This window comes from Blennius ocellaris (assembly GCF_963422515.1).
Source record: "Blennius ocellaris genome assembly, chromosome: 8".
Classification (NCBI taxonomy): domain Eukaryota; kingdom Metazoa; phylum Chordata; class Actinopteri; order Blenniiformes; family Blenniidae; genus Blennius; species Blennius ocellaris.
In genome coordinates, this window is record NC_137657.1 from 23,519,121 (window position 1) to 23,537,265 (window position 18,145).

Below are 18,145 nucleotides of genomic sequence, written 5' to 3' on the forward strand. Positions count from 1 at the left end.
CGACACCCACCCCGGATCACCGTGTGAGAGAAATCCACCAAGAAATCAACTGCATACACACAGCAAAGGTTTTAGATTTCTGTATTGTATCAAAACAAAACTGCACCGATACATTTGCGCTTTTTTCTTAATTTTTTTGAGGGGGTAAAGCTACTTAAAAAAAAAATACAATAGGAAAGTTTCAGATGGATGCATGAATAACAGGGTTTCAAAGTGTGAGAGGATGAGTCCCATCACTCGTTTTGGCGGAAATAGAAGTCTCACGTCAGGAATGTGCTTTTTTGTATCATGACTCCAAAGTAAAAAAACAATAATAATAATAATAATAACAATGCAGGGGAAAGGCCAACCGTTCCCGGTTGCTTAGCATTAACTGTTATGGTTTAGTATTAAAGCTGATTCAATCGTTTATCTCTATTAAAAGGTAAGTTTAGTCATTTTACAGCAGATACGCTTCTTACTGTAAAAAAGACCATTGTGAGACTGGTTAGTTTTACCCTACTGATGATGTGTTGCTGCAATAGTAATCAGCTAAACTTACATTATGGACAGTTGCAGTTCTGAAGACGTGGTTTAGTATAATAATCAGTAGATGTATCCTCTATTTTTCTTTATTCAACACACACACACACACACACACACACACACACACACACACACACACACACACACACACACACACACACACACACACACACACACACACACACACACACACACACACACACACACACACACACACACACACACACACACACACCGATTCTGCTTGGAAAAGGCAACCCCCCTGCCCCCCAGACGTTTCCAGCAGCTGTGCCCCCACTAAAGCTCTCTGGCGCCCTCTAGAGGAGACTCAGCCGACACTTTATGAAACCCAGTTATCGAGCATTTCTTGAACAATACACTAGATCTAGGTAGATCATAGTCAAACATTCCATCCACAAAGGTGGAATATAAAAATTACAAACGGTCAATGATTCCCTTATAATTCATCCTACTGGAACTGTGCTGTGACTCTGGAGTATTAAAAAAAAAAGTCATTAAACACACACTAAAAGATGCGGAGCAACAAGACACTTTTCAAATCAATCACAAAAGATGTTTGGGAAGTAAATGAAGTGGAGGTCTGTGATCCACATATTATAAATAACCACCTAACAACCGTCCCAATCCTCTCTTGAGTAATCATGAATGATCACGTATTAGTGGTTTGTGCTTTTAAATGACATGTAGTGCAAAGCCTGTTTGATTTGTGTTGTGGATTGAAGGAGTGGAAGACCAGCACCACCACATGTGAAACATCTGTGGACTCCTTTTCACTCCAAGACATTTGAAACGGAGGTGCATTCCTTTAAGACACTACAAAGCCGGACTGTCAGGATACATCTTTGAAGACAGTTGCAGCATAACTCAGAAGTAAAAAAAAGAGATCATAGAAAAAAAGAAAAATTAAAAATTTTAACAAGAAAATCAACATTCATCATTCTCTGTGATTCAACTGTATCACGTTTAAGCTTGTGCCTTTTATCAGAGGAGTTGGAGAAGTGGCACGTGATGCAGGAGTTTCCTGGAGGAACAATACGACTTTCAGAAACAGTTCACCACAGGACGACGTCCTGGCGGTCAGTTTTTTTTTGGCAACATCATGAACCGTTTTGACAAAACTCCCAGTGTAACGACTAGTCCAGCGAGAAACTTACTCTCTACAGTAAAAAAAAACAAACTTATTTATAAAAAATATAGCATTTGTTTGTAAGCAGGCATTACACCTCAGTCAACCTGACACATGTAAATAAACGTGTCTGTGGGTGGTGGCGATACAGCTGGGTGGATTATAAAACACTTAAAATCTACTTCACCTGGTCCAACATACCACATGTGAAACACTGGAGGCGTGTTATGTTTTCTATGGAACGTAGCTAACGATCAATCAAAATGAGCCAGATTTTGTGAAAGCGTCATGAATGATGGACGAATAGATGAATGGTGGCTTTTGCAGGGTGGTCCGGTGTCTCAGCAGCTGCTGTCCTTTGGCTCCTTGCTCTCCTCCGGCACCTCGTGCAGCGTCTGGTGGCCTGGGTCCTCTATGCTGCTGGTGAGCGATGGATTTAAAGCGGGGTGTTGCGGCTGCGGCCCGACGGGAATTTGCCTGGCGTCGGAGGGCTCGCTCCTCGGGGTCATCCTAAAACCCAGACGGGTCACAGATCAGTGGCAGCTACACACAGAGGGTGGGATCTCTTCCACGGACGCTTACCTCTCAACTCGGTGCACGCTCCCCGAGTGGCTGCTGACCTTACTGGAGCTGCCCCCTTTGCTGCGCCGCTCTCCTCCCTCCCTCCGGGAGCCCCGGCTGGACGTGCCCCGGTCCAGGTGTTCGTGCACGTGGTTGCCCGTGGCGGAGGTGCCCTGGTTGGTGACGGTGGAGGCGTTGGTGGGCATGACGCCAGTGCTTGTGCCCATGGACTTGGAGATGACCTTGAGCTTGTGCGAGCTGTGCTTGTAGTGCTGCTTCTTGTGCTGCACGCGGTCGTTGTGCTTGAGGAAGAACTCGCAGGACTCCTGCAGCACCCGCCGGCTCTCGCTGATCGGACTGAGGGTTCACAGGACAAGAGGGGGAAGACGTGAGCTCGGCGGCTGTGGATCCACACGGGATCGAGTGGCAGCGGATGTGGTCTTACTCTCTCTTGCGGGTCCTGTTGAAGAAGTAGGCCCACTCGGAGCAAGTCTTTTTGCTGCTGACCCAGAACACAGCAGATATTCCCACCACCAGCGTCATCAGGTATTTGACCAGAAAGAGTGTGAGGTCCGGGCGGTCGTGCTCCGTCGTCTAAAACAAAAACAGAGTTAGATGGGAGTTTAGAAAGTAGGAATTCTAAATTTTAAATGTCACAATATGTCTGCGAAACGTCATTTTACTCAACCTACATGCAGCATGGCCTACTTGTAATTTGACACTGGCCTCACTGTCATTTTGGCTGATGAACTATGCATGAAGGAGATGAAAGCTCATGCAAACCGGGTCAAAACTGGTGAGAACAGAGTTTCCCTCAGTGAATTTACTCAAACATGAAGTTAATCACATTGTTTGAAAATTGTGGGCAAGCTCAATATCAACATCCAAAATGATCTCTGGTACAGACATTCATTTATGGACTAGTTTTGCACTCTTTAAAATACGTCTCATTGTTTAACAGCTATGTAAAATTTAATTATCTCCAAAAGAAAGAAAGGAGTCTCTTGTTGAACGCAGGTATTTTTGTGCAAATAGTTTTGCCATCTCACTTTTCATTAACTTGTGGTTGCTATTTTCTCCAAAGATCTTGAGCCTTGATTAGCTTTTCAAATATTTAAAGAATGCTTTACTTTTTCCCTTATTTGTCTTCATTAGCAGCCTTTTATTTCTTCAACTATAACAAGCCACGAACCTGGAATGAATCCTACCAGACAAATCAGTACATTTATGCTATTAACATTATGTTCACGTGAGTCCTTAGCACATTCATCACATGAGACAAACCGGCAGTACCTTATAGGAACAGGGAATGCTGTACTCCTGACAGCGATCGTTGATCCAGGTGTTCTCCCAGGTGCTGCGGTGGCTCTGTTCGTAGGTGTAGCACGCTAGCAGAGTGACCAGTGGGACCAGGTAGAGGCAGCTGAACACACCGATGCGGATCATGAACTTCTTGAGCTTCTCCTGGTTGCGCTCGTCGTGCTGGATCACCTGCCGGACGTGGTTGAGAGAAATGATCCCTGCCAGGATCAGAAAGAGGCCGACGATGACTCCCACACACAGCGGGGCCAGGACAAAGTAGCGCAGGGCGTCCAGGTCGTAGAGCCCTACGAAGCAAACTCCGCTGATGTTGTCTCCCTCGACTTTGTTCAGAGCCAGCAGCATGACGGTGAGGGAGCCGGGGATCCCCCAGGCTGCAGAGTGGAACCACACCTGAAGACACAACAACCGTGACAATAATCACTCTTCCAAGTCTCGTCTGCATCTTCCTTCCTGCTAGTAAAACTATAAAGAAACCCACCGCCTTCTTTTCAATGGCCTCACAGCTCCACTTGGGTCCGGCAGCCAGGAACCAGGTGATGGTGAGTATGACCCACCAGACGATCCCGGCAATGGAGAAGAAATAGAGGAGCATGAAGAGCAGCGTGCAGCCTTTGCTCTGAGAGCCCATCACCACGGTGTCCACGCCGCTCGGAGTGCCGGCTTTGGTGCAGGCCGCGTTGTTCCCCAGCAGGAAACCGACGAAGTAGATGAGCGACACAACGCTGTAGCAGACGGCGTAGAAGATGATGGGGCGCTCGGGGTACCGGAAGCGCTTGACGTCGATGAGGAAAGTGAGGAAGGTGAACAGCGTGGCGCCCAGGCAGATGATGGAGCACACGCCAATGAAGGTCTTTGCGAACTCAATGTCGTGGGGCTTGAAGTACATGTTGGAGCAAGGTGGGGCGCAGTCCTGGGCACCGAGGAAGGAGGAGCCATGACCTGGAGTGGTCTTCAGCTGCAGCGGGCACCAGAAGCCAAGGTCTCTTTTAGCGGAGGGGGAGGCCATTGGAGTGGTGGCGGGAATTAAAAAACCATCAGGAGGAGAACACGGATCCAGTCTGGAGGAGAAATAATGAAAGGACAGGCATCACTTAAAAGAACAATGTGTGGCGCTCTGGTGTGTGATCGGTTGAGGTTTTCTTACTTGTCACACTGCAGCTCTGGAGGCCAGGTGACGCCAAAGACGTGGATGTTCTCTTTGCAGTCGGACAGAACGGTCTCGCACTGCTCTCTGCAAGGACGGATCACCTTGTTGTCCTCGGTGCATGCTGGGACGAAGGCTTGACAGAGGAAGTCGTGGACGTCAGGAGAGCAGCGTAGGTTTGCCAAGGGCATGAATGGCTGGAACCAGAGTGGAGACAGTTTGTTCTAAAATAGCTCCAATTACTGTTTTATGCAAACTCTGCACAAATGAAGAGCTTGTTTAAAGTGTTATGGGTTTGTTACATAAGCTCAGACACACCCAATTCCTGCTCAATTTATAAAAAGTGAGGAGCTTGCAAAAACTATTAGATCAGTGGGATCATTTTAAAATTCTTATTTTGTGATGTTCCCCAAACAAACATCTGCAGCAGGTAACTAACCAATGCAATTTCAATGACTTCAAACTGAGGACTTAATCTAAATATGCTACAAAATTTGGGGATGTTACCGCTTTCTCATTTCTGCCTGGACTGATAAATCTGCCAAGATTGCACTGAAGTAAATGCCTGCATGCTTTAACAACTTGATTCTAAACAATTTATTTTGAGCAAATGGAGCTAAACAGGATGTGAGATGACTAATATGGCAAAGCAGTCATTAAAACACAAAGCCAAATAAAACCCTGTTGATTTAAACCCCAACCGCTCTTCTCTTATCGTCTGAATAAATTGATCTCTTAATTCTGTAAAAATGAGCTCAAGCAAAAGCGGAAGAAGAGGCCCCGTGATGTGTTACATGTCAAAACAGATTGAGAACCACTGCTCTACACTAAGCCTGGGCTCTATTTTGTTAAGCTGCAGCGCTCACACAAAGCTTCCCATTCACTGGCTGGAAACCATATTCCTCTGTTTCAACACCCTGGTCAGGAGCGGCAGGACTGAGAGAGGAGGGAGGGAGCACACATAGGTGGCAGGAAATGAGTGAAGACATTCGGAAACGCACGGCGACGGCTGGGCCAAGAAGGCTGGAAGGATGGAAGCCAAATATGGGTGGATTTGTGAGCAGAAAATAATTTGATCAAAGATCATGACTCCAACCATCTAATTTTTAGTATCTGTGCCGTTTTGCCGTTGCGTCATCGAATTCCCACCATTCCCATAGTATTCGAACCAAACCACAGGACTCCACTTGAGAAACTACCGTCGAACTCCCAAGTCGAACTGCTGTCAATCTAAACTGCTAATATTTATACACACATTAAGAGAGCACAGTCCACTATTCACCGTCTCCTCTTTCTTCTGAAAGCCAGTCTGGCAGTAGGCCCATACCTCAGGGGCCTGGGCTCTGCCCTCTCTTGACAGTAAGCGCCCTTGTTCCTCTCCTGTGGAGGTCCAGGACTGCGAGCTCCCCGTGGATCGACAGTCTGACCTTTATTCACTCTGCAGCAGTTATTGTAAAAACCTTTAACACTACAAAAAAAAACAACCCACCACGCTCTCACTTTTACAAGTTTTACTTGAACTTTTAAGACCCTTAAAGTTTAAACACTGTCAAACTTCATCAATTAGCCTCTTCATTCTCTTCATATTATAACACAGCTTCAAAAGCGGGCAAACACTCGCGGAATCCAGGACCGAGGGTGGAAAAAGGTTAACCCTCCTCCCGGAAAATCCTCCTGATATGCTGGCCTGAGCCTACAACAATGCAGGAGTCAGACTGATTTCCAGCGCTGGGGCTTTGTGATGAATCACTGCATGCCTTCAAAGACACCTATGCATGGTATGCTCAGTGCGGGCCAAAGAGAGTGAACCCGTCACCTGGGAGACTGGACAGAAGAGGTGAAGGGCATGAAAGAGAGTGGGGGGGAAAGGAGTGAGTGATTAACGGAGACAGAGAAGACTCCGTGTGGTATGCACGTCCTTCTTTGTGTGCGACTGGGTGTGTCCCTCCCCTTCCTCCAAGAAATCAAAGGCCGCTCGCAACAGAGTCGCTGGAGTCGCCCGTGGCCAGCGTTGCTGTGAAATCAGAAGCCTCTACCTTTGGCAAGATGAAGCACAAAAGATTCCTTCAACAGATCGCTGTTCAAGCTCGACACGCTGACACCAAATGTCTGTAACTCAAGCCCTGGCCCTGAGGAATGCCACGACACAGGAGGTAACGACCAGGGAAACACAGATCAGTGCTGAGGACAGACACAAGGCGACACCTGGTCAGAAGGCACATCTCCAATGGGGAGCATTTATTAATATACACTGCACTTGCAAAGTTTTAATTCAAAAATGACATTTAGCCAGAGAAGAATGTGTAACAATCAAATTAAGATCGGAATGCCTTCAAAAGTTAGCTAATAATGCGATGAAATCATTTAAAAAAAAAAACCCCCACAAAGATAAGACTGTTTGACAAAGCCTGTTTTTGAAAACGATATCCACAATGTTTTTGCTTCCCATCGCAGCATTTGAGTGTCACCTGATAGTCTCAGTTGCTCAGAGACAGGCTGTCAACATCAGCGGCAGATTAGTGACTGAAGCATGTCGCAGTCCTGTTTAGCCTCCAAACGTTGACATGAGACAGTTATCAACAAGCGCATTAAACATTTGTGAGGACCCATTGTGTGTGTAGTCCAACAAGATTGCTCTTGGGAAGCTGAGAGGCGACAGTAGGGAGTCACAATAGTTTCATAGGATGTAAACACAGTTAGCGCATTTCAGTCGTGACAGAAAATCTTGAAAACGGGAATTAAATTAAACTGAAAAAAGAAAATTAGCTTATGGTTAAGCTGCTATAAATAAAAATGGCTTTTCATTGGGCAGAGATAGTCAGGTTTCATGTGTTTTCCATACTTCACAGGTATTCAACAGCTGTGTATTAATTTGGGCTTCCTGCTCACAGGATAGAGACTGTATGTTACACAATAATGGTGATTACTTACAGTAACTTTCTTATTTTACATCAGTGCATTAACAGCATTGTGCACAAAAACCTTTAGAGTTAAGCTATTACTATAGTATTAAGTGTGTATTATTAAACTTTCGACTCTGTGTTGTCTCTCTCTCTCGCTCTCTTTTTTAAGGCGATCAAGTTCCCTTAAGTGTATCTCATTCCTTGATACTTGATACTGACGTTGGCTGATACACAGTCCAAGTATGCTGAAACTCATCCTGCAAAAAGAAACTATTACACAGCTATTAAAGTGAATAAAGATGTCAGATCTCTGTTCTTCATGCCTCATTTTAGTAACTGACTTGGGACTGAAAAAAAGGCGAGCACAATCAACCAATGATTGAGAAACACAAAAAAAAAAAACACTGTGTTCAGAAAACTTGTCAAGATTATAGATCAATAAAATCATACAAAGCTTCACCCAGTCAAAGTGAGACAGGTGCAAGAAATACAGTCACTGAAGTGGACCAGTGACTCGAGAACGATTATCAATCGAGAACTATTTCAGGCCGATGTTTTCTTTGCTCTCGTACACCTGATATCAATGACCAGGCCCTGGAGGAAGATCTTTAACAACCCACTCAGGCTAATCATGTGTATTTGAGCTGAGAAACATTCAAACATGAATCAAAGGCGCTGCAACGATCTGCTCATGCCACGTTCAGTTCGATGTTCATCTCCACTCCTGTTATCTGTGAGTGTCTGAGTCAAGACTGAGGCAACAGATGATTCTCAGAGAATTCACGATCAGAAAAATAGCCCACAGTGGGACTGAGAGCCCGACTGTTCCCTGCAGTCATCGTGTCCTGGGTATCATGATTGAACTTGTTGACACTATTACTGTGGGTTCATGGTGTTTGTCACTGACGTGGAGGTTAGAAGGAAAATGTATATGAGTAGTAGTTCTCTGTAATGTTGATTATATGGTTTAAATCCTGTACGCATACTTTTGTGAGGAGTGGAAATCTGTCTGCCTACAATGAAACCATTTCCAGCACAGAGTCGCCTGGTAATGTTATATACCTGGTGTGTATTTTTCATACAAACAAGCTGGCTTTACAAAGATAGCAATCAGATTGAGCAAGCAGCAATCTTTTTTTTTTTTTAAAGATATATATTATCATTTTGTGTGGGGGTGTGTGGCACGTTTCACCCCGACTGAAATGTGATGTTTTTGGATTGTTTTATTCTGTAAGTCTTATGATTGCTTTGAGCTTCTCACTTGCAGGGTTGGGCTGGCAGAAGTCTATTAAAAATATCACGCATCATAGTAACATCTAAACAACAATCTTTATAGGGATATTCTAGATATCTGAACAGGTCGAGGCAGATGACAGACCGTGTCTGGTTCTGTTCAACTTTCTTCCTGTGAGAAGAGACTTTTTCTTCCTCGCTCTCTTTTGAGTGCTTTTTCAAGTATAAATTGTTGGGTTTGACTTTATAACATTACGAGGTCTTGACCTCCTGAGGCAAAATGCCTCAGGACATAAGCCATAAGACATAAGCCATAAGGTGACTTATGTTGGGCTTACGCAGACTAAACGGTATCAAATTAAATTAGTGTGAAAACATGAACCTTGTTTCCTGTCATTCTGATCCTGGTGCATCCCTCTGAGTTGACACAGAGGACGCCCATCAATTGTTTTACCGCCATACAATGATATTACTGCGCCAACATCATTGCTCACTCCTGACCTGTCCCTATATCTTTCGCCATAAATAACAACGTTCTTCTTTCTTAATTTACTTTTCTATTTAAAGGATTTTTACTGTGGTTTTCCAATAGGAAGACTTTTAAAAATCCTTGACTATGGCAGATGATGAATTGTGTTAAAAGCACACAATCAATTGTTTACAACAATAAGGGGTTAATAATTTATTCACTAAATGCTACAAAACAATTGCCTGTGATTTGTAGAGGGGCTGTGCTTGTTGACATCCATTACAAAGTGGTGATTATGGTCCAATCAATACATGCAATCAAGTACAAGCACAGAGGCACAGCCATTTACAGACTGGAGCCTAATGATTGAACACCAACGATAGCACGAATAATGGCATTATTTCGAGAAGATATTCATTAGTTTTAAATATGTCTTCAATTTAATTTATTATTTATAAGCAGAAGAAGGAAAGTTTATCTCTCGCTGGCTAATTTAACATTGCTTCATGAAAACCCCAACTGATGGTAGGTCCGTATGTTTTTAAGGACAGGATTCAGTGTCTATGTTAATTTATGGCAGAAAAAAAGGCTTTCAAGGTGAGCGTGGTAACAACTACACACTTTTGCAGCACCCTCTACAAATTTATCCTCATGGATTTAAAATGCTTTCCAAAAATCTAACTTTTTAACATTTAAGCAAATAATCCACTGGCAACCACGATTTTTCATTGATTAAATAATGTTTAAGAAATGGTTTCAAATGCTGGATGTGATTTTGTACAGATTCAAAATCATCAATCAAATAAAAACAGGAAAAAAACCCCCACAAATGACAAACTTTCTGTGTGTGTGATCTCATGAGCGCTCACCTCCATGTTACTGGATGCGATATCCTGGTCATAGTGCTCCATCATATTGGGGAAGAAGGTCATGTTGTAGGGCATCCCCAGGCACCGGTGCACCTTGATGGGCTCGCAGGTGAACAGGCTGTGGGCATCGCAGCATCCTACCCACGTCAGGAACAGGGACGCCAACAGGGGTCCCGGCATCAGCATCGTGATGGCGTGACAGACGTTTCTGTGTTTTAACCGGATTGGGTTTCTTTTATTGGATCCGTGTCATGAGATTTTAGCCCGAGATTCGAATTCCTCTGGCTCACACCGTCACCCACGTGTCACTTCTCTCGGAAGCATCTCAGCCGAGTTGGTGAGATTTGGAGCTGATCAAAACGTTCTCATCGGTCACTATGTACCGCTGGGTCACTGATGGAAATCCCAAATCCCCTGAAAGGAATAAAATCAAAGTCAACCAGGTTTCTCCTTTCAGATAAAGGAAGATATTTTTGAATGCACAACGAGTCACTGTTTAGAGACCCATGAGTCAAATTCAAATAAGAGTCAAACATCTGTGTGCAAAGTGAACACATGTTTACAGAACGTGGGGAATGTTTAAAGAGCCAGGCTGATTCAATAGAATGAGTCTCAGCTTGTTGATGCACATTAAACTTCTTATTAAAAACGTCAGCGCTCCACCTACATACATTTGGAGCAAGTGGAAACCAGAAACTCAGGCAGGAAGTAATTCTTCTCGACTGGTGTTTTTCCTCTCCAGAAAACTAATAGCATGGTTCAGAATTACAGAAAGCAAGATATAATGGCCTTACAATACTATATTAATAATGTTAAGATGCTGTGTGAACATTTTAAGTAAACCAAGCAATTTAAAAATGTAATCATCTTTCATCAGGGGTTGGGCTCACACAGTTTCCATAGAGATTTACATATTTTTGTAGAAACACGTATGTGTATTTTCTTTGCATATTAAATACCCTGAAGTTTACGGTATTAACACTTTAACCGTCAGTATTTTGTATTACTTTATGGTTTGAATGGCTAATTTTTATAGCACTTTTGGTCAAATAAAAAAAAAGTTATTTTATATCACATACACAAAAATGCATTAATGAACATGAAGCATGTTTCTGAAATGAATTAAAGTTAGAAAAGTTTATTGTTTAATGTTACTGATCCACGCACGTGTATTCTGTTATGTATCTAACGAGTATAGAAGATATGGTGATAATGTGGTGTTTATCTTCCGGATGCGGGCTTTACGGGTGGTTGCCCAATATAACCACACTACTGTTTATTTACAGAGCTCATACAGAAGATCCCCAGGCTGCACGACCAAAACAAAAAGTGTAAACACAGCCAAAACAAAAAGCGTAAACAGCTGCTGTTATTAGCATGTGATTAGCATATTAGCGCTAATTAGACAACAAAAGTTGGGATTACGGCATTTGATACAAAAAGCGCTGAGTTGGGTTTAATAAGCCGACATGTTCGCGTCTTAAAGTTTCTTTTACGGTCTAATAGCTCGTAAAAAAAAACCCAAATAAGTGTATTTGAGTATGAACCGGTGCACCGAGGGACAGGAAAGTGGTTTCCCATAAATTGGACACAAACTTCGGGTGGAGAGTTCAGTCAACATCCCTGTCTCGGCCGCTGCCACGGAGCGGGGGGCCCCGAAACAATTTACAGAGTAGAAACAAACCCCGAGGGGCAAAAACTCAAAACATAAACACTCACCCTCAACGTATCTGGTGGCAGCAGAGCAGGTAAGTGCATGGGTATAGGTCTGGGGAGCACTGTTGGGTTGTTCGGTGCGTGTTTCCTGCTGAAGTTGCAGCTTCGTCCCGGAGCGCCGTCTTTCTTTAGCGAAAGCAAAGTTGCCTTCGCGTGCAGCCTGAACTGTGGGACTTTTTAATTCTCATCAACCGGACTAAACTGTAGAAACTTCCACAAAACCCCTGAACAAAAGTGTAAAAACTTCCACGTAGACATAACGTCAAAAACTATTACTAGAATTGGAAATGGAGCAACTCATGAGGTTAAAATGTGTTTTCACTTTAATGTATATATGCCATAACAAGAAATAATGAGGGTATTGGCGTGGAGTCTGTGAACGCAGCACGACAGAAAAGAGTTACAACAAATAGACCTTATTTATCAGTATTAAACCATTTCCATTCTTTACTTAGCAAAAACAAACCTTTGCATTGGAATAATCATATTTAACATTTACAAATTAATTAACTGTGTCTACAGGTGGTGATCTGCGAAGGAAGAGGTATCCCTGTGCACTGAAGGGGTTAACAAGACAACTTCACCATGGTGATGTACAGACAAGGGGAAACATGTAATAAAACAAAATCTATACTCAAGGAAAATCACTGAAAGTTCTTCAAAATGTTAGTGAATAAATTATACTTTCATAGAAACAGACCAAACAAAGAGGTTGAGACAATGTGTAGAACAATAGATAAAAAGGGATTCACTTTTTTTTCTCTTATTGTCACAAACCAATATTTTAGTCACAATAGAAATATATAAAATACAAGGTGCTATAAGTCAGCACATGGTTACTGATAGAACAAAAGCAGGTAGCATTAAATGTTTCTTAATTTATTAGACAAACTGGTAACACTCAAAGAAAAAAAAAAGCTTTTTAGAGAGGCTTATATGTAAATGGTGAATATGGAATGGCAAGAACTTCATAGCTGCATATCTTCTGGTCGTTTAAGTGTCTACTTCTTGATCAATCAGTTAAATCTGCAAAATTATAATAGCTTTTATAGAGAACGAACAACCGCCAGGAAATCTAACGAGGACCTCTGGTGTCCCATCGAGCGTCCGTCACCACTGCATCCAGGCGATCACCTTCACATGCAATCTCACAATTGTCCACCCGGAGGCGCACTCTCCCGTCTCTGCAGACATTTATGTGACCGCCCCGGAGAGGCGGGGTTACAGTGTAATAATTTAGGTGCTACAGTGTAACCAATAAAGTGTCCGCGGTAACCGGGGCGCATCTGCTCGCCGCTGCCGCTCCCTCCTGTCCTCTCCGTCGCGGACGCACGGGACATCAGCCTCGGACGATCAAATGACATTTGTAACGGAGGCGCCGCCGGGAGGGACGCGACTGACTCACAACACATTCATATGAGGTGCGTAAGCTTGTGGCACACACAGATAAGAGGGGACAGCCGAGTAGGGTAAATTCCTGCAAAGCCGTGAGGTGCTTTAAATAGAATTGGATGTGGATCGTTGCGGTTCGCGCGCCGCGATGGATGCAACAGGATTATGGAGCTGGTGCGTGCGGAGGAGAGGTTGTGCTCTTCTCCGTCCCCGTTGTTGTAGTTTGCGGACCGAGGCGCTGGCCTGTTGCTAGGAGACCTTTTTTTTTTTCTTTTTCTTTTTTTCTTTTTTTTTTTTTTACAGCCGCGAGCTTTTTGGAAAGTGGCAGTTTTTAATGCTCTAATGTGGGGGTCTGTCTGGAAACTCAAACCTCCCTTCTGCTCTTCCTCCGCTGCTCCCCGCGCGCTGGTCGTGCGTAAATCCTAATTGTCTTCAGTGCGTAAAAGACAACATTTGCACTGTTGCTGATTTCAGTCAGGAGATTACAGCGTTTTGCAGGGGGACAATGGCCTACTTGTTGTGATTATCAGATCCTAAATACATCCACATTCCGGAGATTTTCGGCCTTTTCTGAGTCTCAGTTCTCAAGTAGAAATGTAGGGGAAATATATGTATTGTGTTGTTATTGAATATAAAGGATTACAACTTTGAATGATCTCAATTGTTGAAATGCCCCTGTTCTGTAAATACCACATAATGTGCATCACATGGCCCCTGTGGCACAGGTTAAGCTCCTTCAGTCCCTCATCGGTCACCAGCAGTCGCCTGTGGTCATCCATCTGAAGGTCACTCACGAGCACGGCAGATCACTAGACATCACGGGAGTACTTTCACCGGCAAGCCATTGCTCAAGAGCTCCATCCTGTTTGCACTCAATGTGAAATACATCCCCACACAGACTTTCCTCTAAAGAGCAGACATATAAGAGGACCCGGGGGCGACTTGTCATCGTGCAGACGGTGAGTTGTGTTTCAGCCGGAGTAGCCACAGAGGCTTGGGTTTCCCAGAGCATCTCTGCTGACCCCTTGTGCTGCAGGGTATTATATGTGGGATATCAGATTCAGGTGTGTAGCACATTATGTCAAGGTTGTCGCTACACCGGAGGGACTCGGCCTAATTTGGACGCCCAGCTTTGTTCCCAGAAGTGCTGAGTTTGTTTATTTCCTTCACCAAAAAGTGTGGCCGCCCGTGGCTGTCACAGTGTCCCGTGCTTCAGGTTGAGAAGGAGCCTTGAGCGAACTGTCAAAGGCAACGACAGCAGGAGCTGAGAGAAGGGAGAAGTCGGCATTAGGTACGACGTGAAGTAGCGTCCCTTCACACGTCTCGCAGCAGGTTGTCACGGCGCGGCCGGGTCAAGTGGATGGACTGAGTGAAGCTGACGTGCTGTTCTGTTCTATCAGGCTGATGTATGCACCCAGAGAGGAGACTACAGTCCCCAGGAGCCACATTGCACCTCCCCTGCACCTCCACCTCCACTATCTTCTCTTCTCTTGTCAAGGGGCATGCCTTCAGAACCCGGTCTCAGGTAGGTGACCTTGCCGGTGCTCTACATCCATGCTTGAGGTTCATGACAAAACCACGATCCAATTAGAATACATTCAATAACAGTGTCTTTATGTGTACCAAAAATGATTGCTGCAGCAAATATAGACAAGGAACTGCTGACTTCTAGATTGTTGTTGTTTCTTTTTTTATTCCAACTTGGGGAAAGAGCCATGTTTGATCAATATGTTGTTCAATAAATGTGTTCTCAGGGTGCATGCGCAGCTCACTTTCTGTAAACAAGCAATCCATTCAATCTTCTTGTTTGGATAGAGATGGGATTACCCAAAGGACTGCTCTGGATTTACTTCACATATTATAATCACAATGCCAAAACAACCTACAACCACTATTAATATAAAGCCTGCATCTTCTGCAGTTCTTGAGATATAGTGTTTTTAACAATGAGTGATATAATCAGTGAGACAACAACCTGGAACAAACTGCCACTGTGACTGTCCCCATATGTATATTATTTAATTTAAATGCCTACACCACTCCATAATGTAAGTACTTAACTACCTCATGTTACTTCATTATCTTTTGCACTACTCACAACTGCACCGTTATCTATTATCTACTATCTACTATCTACTATCTACTATTTACTATCTTATTTAGCCTTGTATATGTTAGTCTTTAAATACTTGTTTATATCTTTTGTTTATCGTTATTATTTAATGTTTACATTGTACAAAAGAGTGCCCAGTTTACCGAAACCAAATTCCTTGTATGTTAAACATACCTGGCCAATAAAGCTGATTCTGATTCTGAGTGATGAGCTGCAGAAAACAGGAGCTCCAAAAGTGCCATTGTTTTTCATTTGTATATGCAGGATTTGGGTATTTTGTTTATGAAATAGTAAAGTTACAGTCATGCCTAAGTTATAGGTCATATAAAACTATTAGTGTGAAAAAGTGTCTGACCTTGAAGCTCAGCTCACAGCTTTAACCACATAATATGAGAAACTCATTTCATGTTGGTGTTGGTGAAAAAAAAAGGACAAATATGTTTCATCAACTCAGAAATGTTTTCATGATTAGGATGCTCTGGACTCACAGCATGTCATCACTTACTTGTCCAGACTGATCTGTCTTCTCTCATATTCAGCTGTGATTGGCTTCATCCACTTACATTTGGATAAAGCGGGTTTGGAGGATGGGTGGATCTGTGAAAATCTTGAAGTCGAAAAACCATTTCCCCTTCCTGACTTCCGTCATTATGATCCTTTGGTGGTTTTGTGCAAATGGGAATTATTTTAAGCATCAAGATAGTCCAGGGCTAATTAGAGATGAGATAGTGTTGTCACAAACGTTAAATCATTATTACAAGTCTTATCCACCTGATTAACGTAACATATACATTTCTCTTTCACACAGAATCCATGTTTTGATTTTCTATGACCATCATTTCTATGAGTTTTGACCTTGGCACCCTCACTATGGCGGTATTGGACAACAATTCCCAATTCAGAAACATGTAACGACTTCAATGTCAAAGCGGTCAAGGTTGGCTAACTCCTCACAAGTACATCTTCTGAAAGCATCACTGTAACTGATTATTTAATTGGAGCTAGGATTAGCCTTTATTTATTTATTATTTAAAATATTTGCTAAATACACCACTTTTCTTTGAGCTTTGCTAGAAGTAGGAACATTTAACCATGACAATTAAGCATTATGTGAAACATAGGACCTGCAGGGTCAATTATAGGGACGTCATTTAGTTTATTTAATGTTCTGCTAATTCAGTTTTGATCCATTCTTTTAAAATGTTGCTGGTAGATGAAAGGGATGATTTTGCATTTCATGCTGAGCTTTAAAATGATGAACGCACAAGACGCTACTGTCATCATCGTGCTATTATTTAATCGCCGTCATCATTGTCTTTATCAAGGACATCATGCCAATTCAAGCATGTCACTTCTCGTCCCTCTCTGTATTTTATTATTCAGTAAATTGCCTTTCCTCTCATCCAATGAGGCAATTTTATTCCTTTCTCCCGCGGCTCTCCCTTTGGAAACCACCAAACAAACAACCTGAGTCATCATCCACCAAACCTTGGGCCCAACACGCACATGCACACAAACACACGCAGATATATGCACACACACACAAACACACGCACACGCACGTACGTACACACACGCACGCACGCACACACACACAACCTGTATTTCCCCTGTCTTACACCCCGGCACCATGAAGGTGACAGGGCAGGCCTCCTGGCAGGAAGCAGCATTTAGAGTGACGGCCCGCAGTGGAAGTGGACGTAGATGGATTTGGATGGATGGGGCAGTGTACTGCTGATGGATGTGAAAAAGCATGGGGGGGCGCTGAGGATGAGCACGGGGTAGAAAACCGGGGGATATTTTCTGCTTCATATACCCACAGCGTATAGCCAGTCAGTCAGCCGGGAGCTTAGTGACAGCTTCTGTAGTTGGTTTGTAAGTGCTGTCCACAACAGAGAATAAGGGATGGGAGACATGTAGCGATGGGCAGAAAATGTTCTCCTGTAAAGGTGGGCACACCGTGGAAAATGTCACGTCGCTCACGGCGGCTGAGTCACCGCAACGCAATTTCAAATACGCACAACTAAGAAAATTCAGGACTCTTATTAAATTGAATTGGCTCCATATCCCTGTGAGAAATACCAGACGACAGCATGAATGTGATCATACAACAATGGATTTCTACAGAAAAATCTGATTAGATGAGAAATATTTTTTAGTACAGATGTTCACAAGGAGAAATCTGGAGGTCAGGTCGTATTTTAACCGTCGTTAGGACATTGAGAGGGAGGTTCAGGCTCCTTCGGGGTATTTTTCCTCTCATGCTTAGTCTTTTCCTCTGATTACACATAAAATATAAATGTACAAATATATGTACACAATTTAAATAAGCCCAAACTGCTGTAAAGTACAAACACAGTGTCAGAGAGACATTGTGCAGCAAATCCGGCGTGTTGTTGGTCAACAAATTGTTCGTGGTGGCAGAGACGAGAGAAATAAAAAAGACATAAATCTTTTTCATTTTTATTGCTGTCAACTATTAAATAGCAACCTGGTGCCTCAGACCAAATCACAGCCGTGTTGACAATAAGAACAATGGCTTTCCCTCTTGCCTAATTATCTGATACATGTACGAATAAAGCAAGCACTCACCTTTTCACCACAATTATTATATTTAAAAAAACTAAATACTAACTATACAGTGAGCTAAATACACCACTTGATTTCTAACAACACTCTTCTAATGTCTATTGCTACTATAGCAATGCTATCACATTTCTAGCTGATACTGTGTGTTATATTATTGTAAT

The 18,145-nt window shown here is 43.1% G+C and overlaps 2 protein-coding genes across 2 annotated transcripts in view; one reads left to right on the forward strand and one right to left on the reverse strand.

Moving 5' to 3' along the window:
- Nucleotides 1–64: 64 nt before the first annotated feature.
- fzd6 (frizzled class receptor 6) lies at nucleotides 65–12,023 on the reverse strand. The gene is made up of 8 exons (XM_080500677.1): nucleotides 11,894–12,023; nucleotides 10,175–10,588; nucleotides 4,701–4,897; nucleotides 4,035–4,614; nucleotides 3,527–3,946; nucleotides 2,679–2,827; nucleotides 2,255–2,590; nucleotides 65–2,182 (listed from the first exon to the last, which is right to left on the reverse strand). Exons 2-8 carry the CDS (start codon nucleotides 10,358–10,360, stop codon nucleotides 2,014–2,016), a joined length of 2,037 nt encoding a protein of 678 aa, XP_080356803.1. The 5' UTR covers nucleotides 10,361–10,588; nucleotides 11,894–12,023; the 3' UTR covers nucleotides 65–2,013.
- Nucleotides 12,024–13,230: 1,207 nt separating this feature from the next.
- Nucleotides 13,231–18,145, forward strand: part of klhl32 (kelch-like family member 32) — a 35,515-nt gene continuing 30,600 nt past the window's right edge. Inside the window, exons 1-2 of the mRNA XM_080500364.1 lie at nucleotides 13,231–13,311; nucleotides 14,683–14,807. Of these exons, the coding sequence (XP_080356490.1) occupies nucleotides 14,785–14,807 (23 nt within the window). The 5' untranslated portion in view covers nucleotides 13,231–13,311; nucleotides 14,683–14,784. The remainder of the gene's footprint in view (nucleotides 13,312–14,682; nucleotides 14,808–18,145) is intronic.

What these genes read in the sequence shown, in the direction of transcription:
- fzd6 (XM_080500677.1), bottom strand. Translation starts at nt 10,360, where the DNA reads ATGCTGATGCCGGGACCCCTGTTGGCGTCCCTGTTCCTGACGTGGGTA. An exon ending in CCAGAGCTGCAGTGTGACAA is followed by an intron (nt 4,615 to 4,700) that starts GTAAGAAAACCT and finishes TTTCTCCTCCAG; the next exon opens with ACTGGATCCGTGTTCTCCTC. An exon ending in AACAGGACCCGCAAGAGAGA is followed by an intron (nt 2,591 to 2,678) that starts GTAAGACCACAT and finishes GTGAACCCTCAG; the next exon opens with TCCGATCAGCGAGAGCCGGC.